We start from the raw sequence: 14,553 nt of genomic DNA on the forward strand, positions 1-14,553 counted from the left end.
TCTGTTTTGCCTGTTGTGTGTCTTCTTGCCCAGTTGTCGGGATTCCAAGGTGTTGTTTATATGTTCTTGGCTTCAGCATCAAGGTGCTGCAGGTTTCCTTTTTCCTTCCATCTGGGAGTAGTAGCTCCCTCATTCCTCACCACGGCAGTTTCCAAGCCCATCCTGACCTCTTTGTAAAGCAGCCCCTCAGCAAATCCTGAGGATCCTTTAACGAGTTATTTCACAAAGAGCAGGCAGGGTGGAGACAGCTGAGCTGTTGTTTCTCTTCTTGGCCAGACTTCTCGGGAAGTTATTTTTCTCAACATAGAGATGAGATTACTGTTACTGAATCCAAGAAACCCGAACTGATTTAGTGACCTTTTGTGTCAGCTCTAGTTGGGATTTTTTTGTTGCATGTTGGCTGGTTGTTTCCTGGCAGGATGCAGAAAAATGTACCTTGGGAGACCTGTTTTTTGCCAAAAAGCACTGAAAGCCAAGCTGCTACTCTCATAATATTGAAAGGGCCTAGCATGGTTTCCAAGCACTCTGGAATCCCATGAGATGACCGTTATACTGGGATAAAGTATTGTCAGAGGCACAGATATAGAAGAGGAACAGTTATCTGTGTTCAGGTTGCAGTATCGAAATTGTCTCACTGAAATGAGAGGACTGAGTGAAATCAAAATTAAGTGACTTGGGCAGAGAGATTCAGGCAGTGCAGTGGATGAGACATGAGATTAGGGAATCCAGAAATCTGTAATTCAATTTTCTACACCACTTTGATGTTCAACCAGTTTGGGGCAGGGGGAGTGGAATAAAAGCCACTAAAAATCCCCAGAACAACTCACAACTTCTGTTGGACCGCTGTTCTCCTTGTACAAGATAAGAGGAATATTATTCATCTCCCTACATGGGTGGATGTTGCAGTATTTAGATGACTTATGTTTCTCCTTTGCGATGGGAAACAGAGCTCTGGAGTTCAAAGCTTTCAGCGCTGAAATCCTTCTTGTTGGCAATTCAAGCTCTCAGGAGGCCGTTCTTCCATCTCAATCATATAACAGCCAGAATGCATGCATTCATTCCTCACAGCTTCAAAATTTCACAAAATGGAAGTAAACTGAGGGTGAAAGAGGAAATGACACCAAACAAAATGGCAACAAGAAAATAATAATCCAGAAAGTCCACACTAGCAATGGAAAGTTCAAAAACAGTGTTGCCTGATCTGCTTCTAGTCTGAGTTTGAAGTCTGCTGAGAGGAGAGCTCTGGCAGGTGTGACTCACTTCACATTCACCTCAATACATGATTAGCAGTGAAAACTCACACTGACAATGTAATGCCACCGTTGTTTATGCCTTCATGGTGGCTCATCCTAGCAGAAAAATCCAGCAAATGCTCTTCCACGGTATAGTTGTATTTCATAATAGTTCAAAATAAAAATGATTTATTGTACAAGTAACCAGTAATCCTCAGGTTACCCTCTGCTTCCCTGTCTTGGCAAGGGAATAAACACCCATAAGTGAATGGTTGGAGGAAATTCAATAACGAATCTGTAGCTGTGGAGATATCAGCTGGCCAGAGAAGGACTTGGAAAGTTCAGTTCTTCAAGAATCACCACTCTTCATGGGACTCTACTTTTTAAGGCTTAAAGCTATTTTCTTGACTGAAAATAATTACTTCATGCAAAGTGGGATTTGTGTGTTTTAAGGACATCTTGCACTTGTTCAGAAATTGTAAGGAAATAACGTCTTGCCTCCACTTTCATGTTTTAATTAGCTGATATTTGCAGCTTGCTGAAAAATACTGAGGGAATACATTCCTGCCAGATGAAAAACAGCAATTCATAAAGACTGGAGAATCAGTCATGAGGTGTCAACATCTACCTTTAGCCTCTTGGACCATCTGGTCTAAGTAGATTTTTTGGCTCTCTTCTCAGTGGAAATAAACTGGTACCTTAAAGGTCGTTCGTTCTGTGCCAGTGCACATGTCCAGGGTAGGTTGAACCATGATCTGGGAGTGCCGATCTCCTCCTGCAGACAGTAGCCCGAAGAATGAGGTGCCCACCCCAGCTATCACCATTCAGAATGGTTCTCGACTTCCTGAGCAGCAGCCTTTCCCGCACAGTTTTGATCACTTCTTCCAGTTCCCACCTCACCTCCTGTGAGTTCAGAGTGGATAATTTCGTAGACTCATAGAATGGTTTGGGTTGGGAGGGACCTCAAAGCTCCCCCAGTCCAACCCCTGCCATGGGCAGGGACACCTCCCACCAGCCCAGGCTGCTCAAAGCCGCATCCAACCTGGCCTTGAACACTGCCAGGGAAGGGGCATCCACAGATTCACTGAATGTTCCAGTGTCTCACCGCTCTTGTCACAAAAAAATTCTTTATATCCAATCTAAATCTACACTCTCACAGTTTACATGGTTATCCCTTGTCCTATCAATTCATTTTTCTGAAGTACCGTCTGGATAGACGTTCTTGTCTCTCTCCACTGACAGAGAGAGAACTCCCTTTAGATGATCCATTTAGGCAAGACATCCGGAGCCACCCTTGGGTTTTCTGATAGACATAGCTTATACAGACACGGGACAGGTAGATCAACAGATGCAACAGTGGTGGCAGTTGTTTGGTCAGGGTATTTATCACAGCTATTAGGAACCGGTTTGATACTTCCAATTCATTTGCTACAGAGCACAGCGAAGCTTTCAGATGCTAATGAATTTCCATATATCCTTGCAAATTAAAGTGTTACCACTTTCTAATTATCATCTGCTAATAATGATCCTCTTCTACAAGCAATCTAAAGAAAAATTAAAACTCCAGCTTGTCAGAGCATTTGTTTTCATCTGAGTACTCACCAGTGGTTCTCCTTGGGAAAATGTTGTGGCAGAGAAATTACCAAGGAGCCTGCAATTAAGAGAGATTGCAGTGACAATCTGACACAATAGGAAGAAGGTTTCAGAAGGGACATGAGGGGAGGGGGCATCTCATTCATTTAGCACCACAAAAACAATGCAAAGTGAAGTAATTAATTTGCAGACAGATTGCTTCCTTCACTGTGTCCTGCTGCAAGTTTAAACAAAATCTAGGTTGTTCACTAAGTGTTCATGAGCTCAACAGCATTAAAAGAAGAAATTCAACCCTCCACAGTCTGTTAACATTTTGATTGTCAAATAATAACGTAAGGGAAAGCAGTAAAAATAGAGTGGTCTTTCCCTGCTAACACTCCAGATTCTTGTCATCGACATCTAGGGGACTTTCTGAAGAGGTTGCACCTGGACCTGCACTTAGATGCCACCATCAATTAGTCTAGAAACCTCCCTGAAAACCTAGATTTCTCCTACCGGACACCATGTGCTACTAATTTCCACAAATTGTTTAGCCAGAGAATAAAAAAGCATGGTCTTTTTGAGGCCAGATCATTGTTTTTCATTCTTTGTGCCTTTCCTAATCCATTCTTATCTTCTATGTCATTTCTTGACTATTACAGAGGATAAAGCTGATCTTTGCAGAAAACTTTTCACAGGAATTCTGAAATAGTTTTTACCTGTGAGCTATTTTACAGCTTGTCATTGCATATGGGTAGTTAGGCTTATTCCTTCCCCTGTGAATTCCTCTGTACTTATTGACATTGATTTTCATCTGCCATTTTATCACCATCATTCAGCATCCGGCCAGACAAGAACACTCCAAATTTGGATTCCTTCAGCACCTGGGTTTTTACTGAAAAGGGTTTTTTCCCCCTTTCTTTTCCCTATGTAGAGCTACATGGGCCGTACAATCACTTGTAGCAGTTAGTGTTCTACACCATACCCACCATGTCCCAGTAGGTATTTGCAGGGTGACGTTGTGCTGACACCTCCTCACACTACAAGGTCCTGACATTTCAGGCAAATGTCATTGCACCACAACTTTCTATCAGCACAACTCACTGGTACGCAGTGCCATGAGCTCTTGTTTCTTATGGGATCTCTGACTACCCAAGAGGTGCCAGCATGATTTCATAACATGTGTATTTCATATCTCAGAGCTTAACATTTGGATCTGCAGCACTACCTGAGTAGTGGTAGCAGATGTTTCCTCTCAGTAACTGTGAGATTGAGCTTTGAGCTGTGTGCTGAAAATCTTTAATTCCCTTATGTTCCTATGGAAACATGAGGGGAGCCTCCTGCCAAAACAAGCCAAGGCCTTTGGCTTTACATGTGTAACATGTGAATTACCAATTTCTGTGCCCATTTACAGGAGCCAACTCGCAGCACGGGAACTGTGCCATGATCAGAAAGGAAACACAGAAAGGTCCAATCTAACCTCTGCAATCTGCTGCAAAGACACTGCGAGATGCTTCTTTCCCTCTCCGCAGAAGTCATCCATCCAGAGACACTCTGTGGCAGAGCAGGGCTCCTCCCCGTAATTAGATCTGATTCCAAGACAATCAGCTAAAGTCAGAAAGGGATTGGAGCGGTTGCTGTGTGAGGGACATGTGCAAATGCAAATTTACGGCTCTGTCATGTGCAAATGGGAATTTAGGGCTTTGACAGACTGAAAACTCTGTTACCCTGCAGAACATCCTAGGAAATGCAAGGCAATTGAGATTGCTTAACCTCCGTGAAAGAGGGATAAGCAGAGGAGTACTCTGTGATAAGAACACATGCACATGCCATTGCCCTGGAGCAGGATGATAAGTGGTAACTTTGCTATCCCACTTTAACTTACTCGACTGTGCAAGCTCTTTGTCTAAGCTGGAATGCAAAATAAAGTTGTGCTCTATCAACTGATCAGAGCTGGCTTGAGAGCCAAAGTACATACAGGTTATTATTCCTGTAACTGGTTAATCAGACCAGCCATCAGACCTCAGCACTGAACACTGTGAGCGACTGTCAGCACACACTGCTGATAAGTCCAATCCAATACATATGGAACTAGCTAGGAGAGAAAATTCTGCCTCATTTAAAATCACATTATCCAGGCTGCCACCCTCCACTGGCTTTTGGCCTGTCACACAGCCTAATGGACAGGCGCCCTGAAAAATACTCGCTGTGAACCTAGGAATGGGTAAGAGCCTCTTGTGTTTGACAAAAGCCAATTAAGATCAACTAAATCTTCTATCATGCCTCTTCCGAAAAAGCACATCTACCACATCGCTTGTTGTATTCCTGGCTATCAAGCAAACACCAACAGATATTAAATAACTTGCTGTTTGGTGGGCAAAATAATTAGAGGAGCAGTAACCTTCAACAGCAGACGCCAGTGACAGATGACATGTGCCAGTATCCTGGATGACTCATTGAACAGGGCACCAGCTGGGGCACGGAGCTGACACGACAGGTGAAGACAACGTCCGAAAAGCTATGGATGCCAACGAGATGTTGATGCTCATACCACCAGATCCCTCCGCAGCTTCTGATGAAGTGCTGAGATACAACTGATGTGTTTATATTGCATAGCAAGAATAAATGGCCACCGCTGCTGTGGCTTCTCCTGTAGCATTCAGATGTGCATCAGGCTCCTGCCACTCCTCTTCGAGGTACTTATTTCATGGTCCTGCAAAGATCAGTCCTATCTTGGCATGAATTAAACACAGGTAGGGGAATGTAGGACTAGAAGCAATCTTTTGGGTCATTTAGTCCTGTCATCCATTATCTCAGCAATCCTGTCATATAATCTCCTCCAAAATTAATGAACTTCATATTAAAAGAAGCAGGTAATTTTTTTCTTCACTGCCCTAGAGGCTATTCTGAAGCCTCACTGCTCTGATGGTCAAATACCCAACCCAGGTCAAAATGACGCCCTTCAAACAGGGATATGCTGCAAAGAACTAAGGACAATGCTGGTTTTACCTCCTAGCAAAAATATGCAGCTCCCATCCAACTCAGTGATCTGAAACATCAGTTCTCTGACTCCTAATTGACTTTGACTCAACCGCTTGCAACCCTGTCTGAATGCCTTCCTTTACCTCAGCTCAGTGGAGAAGTTTGATTTTTCTTTCAAACAATGACTTAGTCCTGAGGTTTCCCTACCGTTTCTTGCAAGCTAAATTATCTTCTGTGGATTTCTGCGTGGCCAAATATGATAAGCTGGAGACACTCCAGTGCAGAGCCACTGAGATGATGAGGGGACTGGAGCATCTACCATATGAGGAAAGGCTGAGAGAGCTGGGGATGTTGTCTGGAGAAGAGGAGACTGAAGGGGGAATCTCATTAATGCTTATAAATATCTAAAGGATGGGTGTCAGAAGGATGGGACCAGACTCTTCTCAGTGGTGCCCAGAGACAGGACAAGGGGCAATGGTCACAACTGGAACACAGGAGGTTCAACCTTAACATAAGGAAAAGCTTCTTTCCTGTGAGGGTACCAAAGCACTGGACGTGGCTGCCCAGAGAGGTTGTGGAGTCTCCTTCTCTGGAGACATTCAAAACCTGCCTGGATGTGTTCCTGTGTGACTGCTCTGGGTGATTCTGCTCTGGCAGGGGTTGGACTGGATGATCTGCAGAGGTCCCTTCCAACCCTGACCATGCTGTGATTCTGTGATGTTTTTCCACATGTCATCCACCTCCATGGCTCCCAGCCCATGCAATAGAGTCCTGGCTGAAGGCCATGATTTTAATTGCCAAAGCAATCAGGAGATTAGTCCTTGCTACATGAAAATCTAAAATTTTTGATCTGTGAACTGCTGCATCTGTACTTCACAGCATAGCTCACAGTGGATGAAGACTGAGGGTAAATGTTTCAAACAAGGGGACCTGGCTGAAAAACAGCATTTTTGGGAGAAACACAGGATTTGCTTGCTTCTCAAAAACATTTTCAAAGCTTTCTGTCTGAAACAGGTTTTCCATCATTTCTGTCACCATGATGACAGCCAAAAAAACATTACAGTGAGGATTTATCTCACTGACTTTATCTCTCGACAGTATAAGTGTTTCCTGTGGATATATTTGCTGTAGTGTCCTTTTATAGTCAATGGGGAGGAGAAGGTGTTTCTAGAAGTATTTGTATAATCTCTTATGGATATCTGCTTTAGGGTGATATGAATGGCACTCTGGAATAAGTATTTCTCACCATGGATTGGAAAAGTTCCAGATACTTCCTTGGATGTACAATGCAGATGTCTGCTTTTTTGCCAAGTGTTTTCTACCCTGCTAGCAAAAGAAACCGAACAGGAAAATCCTAATATTCAAAAATTCATATATTCCAAGCCAAATTTTCACTTGTGTAGAAAAGGATGTCACAGGCTTCTACGTTCTTTTACTGTTCCTTTACATTCTTAGAGTGTCTTGAAGACACTCAAATATTATGTTGAGCAGCATTCTGCTACCATGGGGTAGATGAGACAGATGAGTCTATTAGTGTCTGTGGAGTTATTTTTAATTTATACTAGCATAAAAGAGAGGTGAATGGGGCCTTTGACTTCTTATTGCTCCCTTAGTCATGGGCTTTTCTCTGTGACCTTGTAAAATTGCTTTATCTGTTATTTCCCCGATACGTAAAATTAAGATGAGCATACTCACAGGCTGCTATGAGATCTAATTAGGAAGTGTAAAGCACCATGAAATCCTCTGATGGAATATGCAGAGTTTAGCTAGCTTGGGATAAAAAGGATTAAAGGAGGTTGTGCAAACATAACAAACACTTGAGAATGATGCTTAGGGGGAAGTGAAATGGCTGGTAAACATCTGCAGGTGAGGAAAAAAGAATCGGGCGTCTGTAACTGGTGGCAGCAGACCTCAACTCCACTGACAGGACTATGTCTACAAAGGAGGTTTGGTCAATGAAACAAGGTTCAGAATCAGGTGAAATACTATAGATTAGTAGGATTATCCTAGGAAAAAATCCTCCACATTTATCCACCTGGAATTTGACTGACCTGATGGATCTTTCACACCCTTTTTCATTGCCATTTCTGAAAGATTCACCAGTGTAACATTTTCATGGCATGGCTTAATAGTCACACCATGAGCAGTAGCACCATGTTTCTGAACATGCAAGACATGTAGTTATCAGCAAACCTTCTCCTTTCAGCAGTTCACTGAATGCCATGCCCTTTTCCAGAAGTGAGCAGGGATTTCTAAGTTGCATCATTTGCTAGTTGGAAGTGCCTTCAGTGGAATGGTACCAGTTCAAAGCTCTTGAAAAACAAGACTCCCACATGTCCAGTTCTCATCTCATCCCTTCTGGATGCCATAAAATATATTTCTCCCAACCAAACCAGAGGTCTTACTCTTACATCAGCATCAAACCAGACTCTGTCTTCCATTCATCTCCTAATTGTCAGGTTTCTGTTCCTTTCTGAGTTTCTGGCTTTTTTCCTCGCCAGGCATCACTGTGGACAAATTTGGGCTGATCTACTTTGTGGATGGCACTATGATCAGGAGGATTGATCAGAACGGGATCATCTCAACTGTGTTGGGCTCCAATGACTTGACATCTGCTCGGCCTCTCAGCTGCGACTCTGTCATGGACATTTCTCAGGTAAGACAGTGTTTTGGTTGGGTTTCTACAGAACAGAAGCTTATGCCTTCACCCTATCTGCATGTCTGTGTGCCTCCCCAGGACTGACAAAGAGTTAAGGGCTCAAGGAAATATGTACCTCTGTACATATTTTGTGGTATGAAAATGACTGGGTCAAGAAGAAAGATCCTATAAAGGCTGAAGGAAAGACCTAACTGACCTAGCTCATAGATCTCTGGGGACAGAGATTTCAAAGATGTCCCAGCCATAGAAGAGTTTTTTTTCAGAGCTCCCAATCAGCTGGGAGACAGAGATTCCTGGGAAGCCAGGTTTCATTAGGCTCATCTCTTAATAAACTAGTTGCTTTAAAATAAAAGACCAAGTGGCCATATTCATTTTAGCAGGACTATATGCCATGCTCTGTTACAACAACTTAGCTAACCATGGGTTTTTTCCTTTGCTTTCCCCCACCTTAACTTGGCCCGGCACAATTTTAGACCTGAATCAAATTAACATCTAGGAAATACTGATTGGAGGCTGTGGTGCCAAAATTAGCAACAGCAGGAAAACGAGAATCCTGAATTGCATCAGATTGCAAATTGGTTGCAGCTACCATCATGCTGGGCTTTTAAGTCCTGCTGCTTAGAGGTGGAGAGAAGGGGAAAAAAAAGGAGCGAGGAAAAGAAATCTGAGTTTGATGATTGCTTTACTCCTGGCTGGCGCAGAAGAGAAATCTCTTAAAGCCCAGCCTCGATTATGTCAGGCACTGGCCAACTTGTCAAACTGTGCCAGTTTCGAGATGGTGTCCTTTGAAACCTTTGTGCCACTTGTTGTTTGCCTGGCTGCAGGAACGTTGCCCTCTCCTATGAAAATATAGATCATAGCTGGAGGGCTAAGTGCTGTTATTCAGCCATAATAGATGTCAATGGGGTTTCCTTTTGGTAACTACCTAGATAATTTCCGCACTCCCATATGGAATCTGTTCTTCTTGGTTTTCCCTCTAATTTGAAATGATTATTCTTGCTTCTTTGCCACTGGTTCCCACTGTCCGCAATTTATGAACAAGCTGAAATTATGAGTTTAAAAGCCCTCATGCCTTCTATAGAAGCAAATTTTGCTGGTTAAAGGCCATCTTGTAGTATGTTTCTCATCTTACAGGCATAGTTTTTTTCTTTATCTGAATTTCAGGGGCAATTATCACAAGACCATTGTTGATTCAGGCTTTAAAAGTCCTTTTCTCGGAGGTTTTGTGGCTTGTGTATATACCACTGTCATAGTTAAACACTTCTGAGATGAGCTAAAATGTGTCAACTGAAGACTCTTTCTTTCCCTTTATAAAATGACAGAAGGCATTTGTAGATTAACCTGTACTGTGATGGGCAGATTAACTGGTACTGTTCTGGACAGATGTACTGGAGACAAGTTTAATAAAAAAAAAAACCAAGCAAACCAAGCAAACAAAACCCAGCTTGGGAAGTAGCTTTTCGTCTTTACAGTGGCTAGAAGGGTCTTTTCCGTCAGGTCCCTGAGGCTCCCTGGGACATGAGGACATGAAATATTAAGCTGCCAACGTTGACAAGGAATGGTTTTTAAGAAATTGAAAATTCCCTTGTCAGTTCAAAAACTCTGCCCTTGATGCTAACTCAAAGCTGCGGAGCTTAAAGACCACTGGAAGGGATGGAGGCATGCATTATTAAAGAGAAAACCGCAGGCTATAATGTTTTACTACAGGAAGGGTTAAAATAGGCCAAGAGCTGTGAAAAGGAAGGAGATTTTGCAAATAGTGAGACTAGGCAGAGCTCAGCATGCTGCTTAGCCATGAAAATGAGCTTCTCAAGGAAGGCGTAATGAAATAAGTACCTTTCATTGGATGCTTTAAAAAAATTGAAAAGGAACTTAAACAAATAGGACCATTAAAAGTAAAGCATGGCTGTGGCAGAGATGTTCAACTATAGGCTTTAGATCTTACCTGGTCTTGTTCCTGGTTTTAAATAAAGCCACAGTTAGAGATGGTTTGTTGGACTTCAGCGCAGGCTGGCATCTACTCCTTCTTCTTCCCATAAGATTGCCACATTATAGATGCAAAATACCTACCCAAAACTACAGCCACCATACCAAGCAGCAATAATTAGTGTTTCTTTTACCCTTTCTCCCTTTAATCCATATTGAAGCATCTTAATTTGATTAATTTATAACAATCATGCAGTGGAAAAAGGTCCTGCTATAATAATTTCCTTGTGCTGTTTGTCATTAAGGTTCGTCTAGAATGGCCCACGGATCTGGCAGTCAATCCAATGGACAATTCACTCTATGTCCTCGACAATAACGTTGTGTTACAGATATCTGAGAACCACCAGGTGCGCATCGTGGCGGGAAGGCCCATGCACTGCCAGGTGCCAGGCATGGATCACTTCCTCCTTAGCAAGGTGGCGATCCACGCCACTCTGGAGTCTGCTACTGCCCTGGCCGTCTCCCATAATGGGGTCCTGTATATTGCTGAGACCGATGAGAAAAAGATCAACCGTATCAGGCAGGTCACCACCAATGGAGAGATTTCTCTCGTTGCCGGTGCGCCAAGCAGCTGTGACTGCAAGAATGATGCTAACTGTGACTGCTTCTCGGGGGACGATGGCTATGCCAAGGATGCCAAACTCAACGCACCGTCCTCCCTTGCGGTGTGTGCAGATGGAGAGCTGTACGTCGCTGATCTTGGAAATATCCGAATCCGCTTTATTCGGAAAAACAAACCATTCCTCAACACGCAAAATCTGTATGAGTTATCCTCACCCATAGACCAGGAACTCTACTTGTTTGACACTAGTGGTAAGCACCTTTATACTCAAAGCCTTACCACTGGAGATTATCTTTACAATTTTACGTATTCCGGAGATGGAGATATAACCCTGATCACTGACAATAATGGCAACTTAGTTAATATCCGGAGAGATTCCACAGGGATGCCCCTGTGGCTGGTAGTGCCCGATGGCCAGGTCTACTGGGTGACAATTGGTACCAACAGTGCACTCAAGAGCGTAACGACACAGGGGCATGAAGTGGCCATGATGACTTACCACGGCAACTCCGGTCTCCTTGCCACCAAAAGCAATGAAAATGGTTGGACAACGTTTTACGAGTAAGTATATTATGGATATTGTGCTGCTGACTTCATTCTGTGCTCTCTGAACTATGTAAGGTTGGGAGAATTTAATTCCCCAAACAGAATTATTGTCCAAATAAAATGACCAGAACAGAGAATATTAGTTCTAACACAAACACTTCACACTAGAATTAAGTGCTTTAGAGTTTGGATAAACTCCCTCCACCAAGTCAAGATTCAGAGTTTCTGCTGAGATTTTCTAAATCAGCTAATTTGGGCACCTGGTTCCCCTTAACTGTAGTTGGGACTGGGGAATTAGGCTGTACGTCAGAGAATTTTGCTTGGCTGTGAAAACCTTGGAAGTTTGAAAGTTCCATCAGATCTTCTTTTTCACAGCTTTTCACCTACTTGCTATGCTGCAGTGTCTTATTTGAGCTTGTTTGAGATGGCTGATGTGGAATGACATCTGGCAATGACTAATGCCAGCTTGCTCCGAAAATGATTCTGTAATTAATGGGCTGCTCGGTTTCTATTGTTGTAATTGGCCTCAAAAAGCTTTAAAAATAGTCTCAAATCTGTTCAAGACCCTCCCTGCCCATAGAGTTTTCTGAGCAGTGAGAAGAGAGGATGCATTGAAAAGCCCAGAGATAGCAGTGACTTGAAGATTTGTGCTACTTTTTTGTATTACTGTTAGCAATTCCCTGCTTATAAATAATATGAAGACAACACAGTTCTGATATCAAATAGGAAAAAGATAGATAACTGAAAGAAAGGCATCTAGAAGGATGGTCTTCCAATTCATCCTGCTGTTGAGACCCCTTCCCCTCTCTCTTTCTTAGTTTCATTTTTATTTTCAAGTGTAGCCTCTTTGAAATGCTCCTTTTAGTGTATAATTTCCCATATTGTTTCAATGGTTGCATGGAAGTGTTCAGCTACCAAAATAATAGACCCATTGTAAGAGTCCAATTTGGCTAGAATAGACAGTTCCTGAGATTACAAAGAAAAAATATGTTAAAAAAAGAGTCTCGGGGAAGGAAAGCTGGCTAAACCCACATATTCATGTGTCAGACTTGCAGTTGCTTTAGTTCTTTTTAAAATGTTCCAGGCCTAGTTTCAAATTTCTTTGCTTAATACTCACTATTACTGCTCCTGCCTCGAACAGAACTGATGGGAACTCTGTGATGAATCTTTTGAAAGGTTATTTGCATTCCATCAATGTTCTGCTTGCAATTACTATAGCAATCTTCCTCCGTGAGTCAAAGTTAATACCCTTCGTTCTCTTACGTTGAATTTGCTTGAGGGAGGCTTTAGGGAGGAAAGATAGGGTGTTTTTCTCTATAGGAGTGGAAGCCTGCTATATTGTCAGGACCATTGTGCTAAATCAAGGAGATATTTTCTTTTTTGCAAAGAACCCAATACTTCCTATGCTTGGAAACAGATGTAGCCATGGACAGTGAAGCAAACTAAACATTACAGCTAATAATGGTCAGATTTATACTTCAAACATGTTCTTTTATTTAAAAGTGTGACTGAAAATATAAAGGAGAGAAAATGAGACTGAACTTAAAATCCAACTTACTCTGTGGATATATTTATAACAGTGATTCATTATTTCTTGCTATCCACAAAATAGAGCATTTGTGAAAGTCATCATTCTGGTCCTTTTATGCACTTCAGAAGAGTCATAAGGAAGCTTTTTAGAGCTAAATGGAAGACAGTATTCTCCAGGGGTTAGACTATGGAAATCTTGACTAGAGCAAGTCAGCACTATGTGATAGCACAGCATCACTGAAAATAGAATTGGGAATGTGTCTTCAGAGATACCTCATCCAAACCTGTGATCAGTTATCGCTATTTAACTGTTCCTGACAGATTCTGATGCAACTTTATAGAACTACAGAGTAAAAGTCTGTATCTGAATTAGTTACCTCAGCCTCCCTTTATAGGCAGTGGAGAGAACAGGCACTTTCAAGGTGAGTTTCTTATGGGTTATGTCAGGTGTCTACTTCAGGATGAGACAAGTTGTATTCTGAAAGTTTCTCTCTGTAAAGATAGTCCAGAATGATAAGCTCAGATATAGATGTTCACATTGCAGATGTCTACAATTTGATCATAGAATCATAGACTCATTGAGTCACAGAATCCCAGAATGGTTTAGGTTGAAAGGGACCTCAAAGCTCACCCAGTCCAACCCCTGCCATGGGCAGGGACACCTCCCACCAGCCCAGGCTGCTCAAAGCCCCATCCAACCTGGCCTTGAGCACTGCCAGGGAGGGGGCATCCACAGCTTCCCTGGGCAACCTGTGCCAGTGTCTCACCACCTTCATAGTGAAGAATTTCCTCCTAATATCCAGTCTAAATCTCCCCTCTTTCAGTCAGAAACCATTACCACTTGTCCTATCACTACATGCCCTTGTCAAAAGTCCCTCTCAGTGGGATCCTCAGCATAAATCCACGGCAAATCTGTCTGACTTATCACTTGGATGGACAAACGAAATTAATACATTGACTTATCCGACTCTACTTGTGGTGGGTAGTAGGAAGCTGATTTTACCCTTATACAGCACTGATGGGACTAATACCATCAGTTCTGATGTTTGCAGCTTATGAAGGACAGTGAAAATTGAAGGCTGTGCAGAAAAACACTACAAAAATGCATTTGTGGGGAGAAAGTGCTTTATGCTGGAGAAGTAAGACAACTTGATTGATTTATCTTAACATGAAGAAGACTGGGAAGTGTCTAGATCACAGCATGTCAGCACAAAACTATCACCTACAGAGAGACTCTCAATAAAGCAGAGAAAGTCTTGAGAAGGGTAAGGAGCTGCAAAGCAAAGCTAGAGACATTGAAGTTGACAGGAAGGTGTGATTTCTTAAGGCTGAGGTTACCTAAGTGGTAGAGCAACCAACCTTGAGAAGCAGTGTATTCTCCGTTTCTTCGTATCTTAGGTCATGACTCTGGATGCCTTTCTTAAGATATATTCTCACCAGAGAGAAGATGTGCGTGAGTCAAACACAAACTGCAGGCAGGAATG

The 14,553-nt window shown here is 42.5% G+C and overlaps 1 protein-coding gene across 1 annotated transcript in view; it reads left to right on the forward strand.

The window, feature by feature from the left end:
* TENM4 (teneurin transmembrane protein 4) overlaps positions 1-14,553 on the forward strand; it is a gene marked incomplete at its 5' end in the record, with an annotated part of 78,749 nt that overhangs the window by 28,140 nt on the left and 36,056 nt on the right. The window contains 2 exons of the mRNA XM_010181817.1: positions 8,288-8,442; positions 10,677-11,554. Coding sequence (XP_010180119.1) covers positions 8,288-8,442; positions 10,677-11,554 — 1,033 coding nt within the window. The remainder of the gene's footprint in view (positions 1-8,287; positions 8,443-10,676; positions 11,555-14,553) is intronic.

The sequence above is a fragment of the Mesitornis unicolor genome, unplaced genomic scaffold (genome assembly GCF_000695765.1).
Source record: "Mesitornis unicolor isolate BGI_N332 unplaced genomic scaffold, ASM69576v1 scaffold11493, whole genome shotgun sequence".
Classification (NCBI taxonomy): domain Eukaryota; kingdom Metazoa; phylum Chordata; class Aves; order Mesitornithiformes; family Mesitornithidae; genus Mesitornis; species Mesitornis unicolor.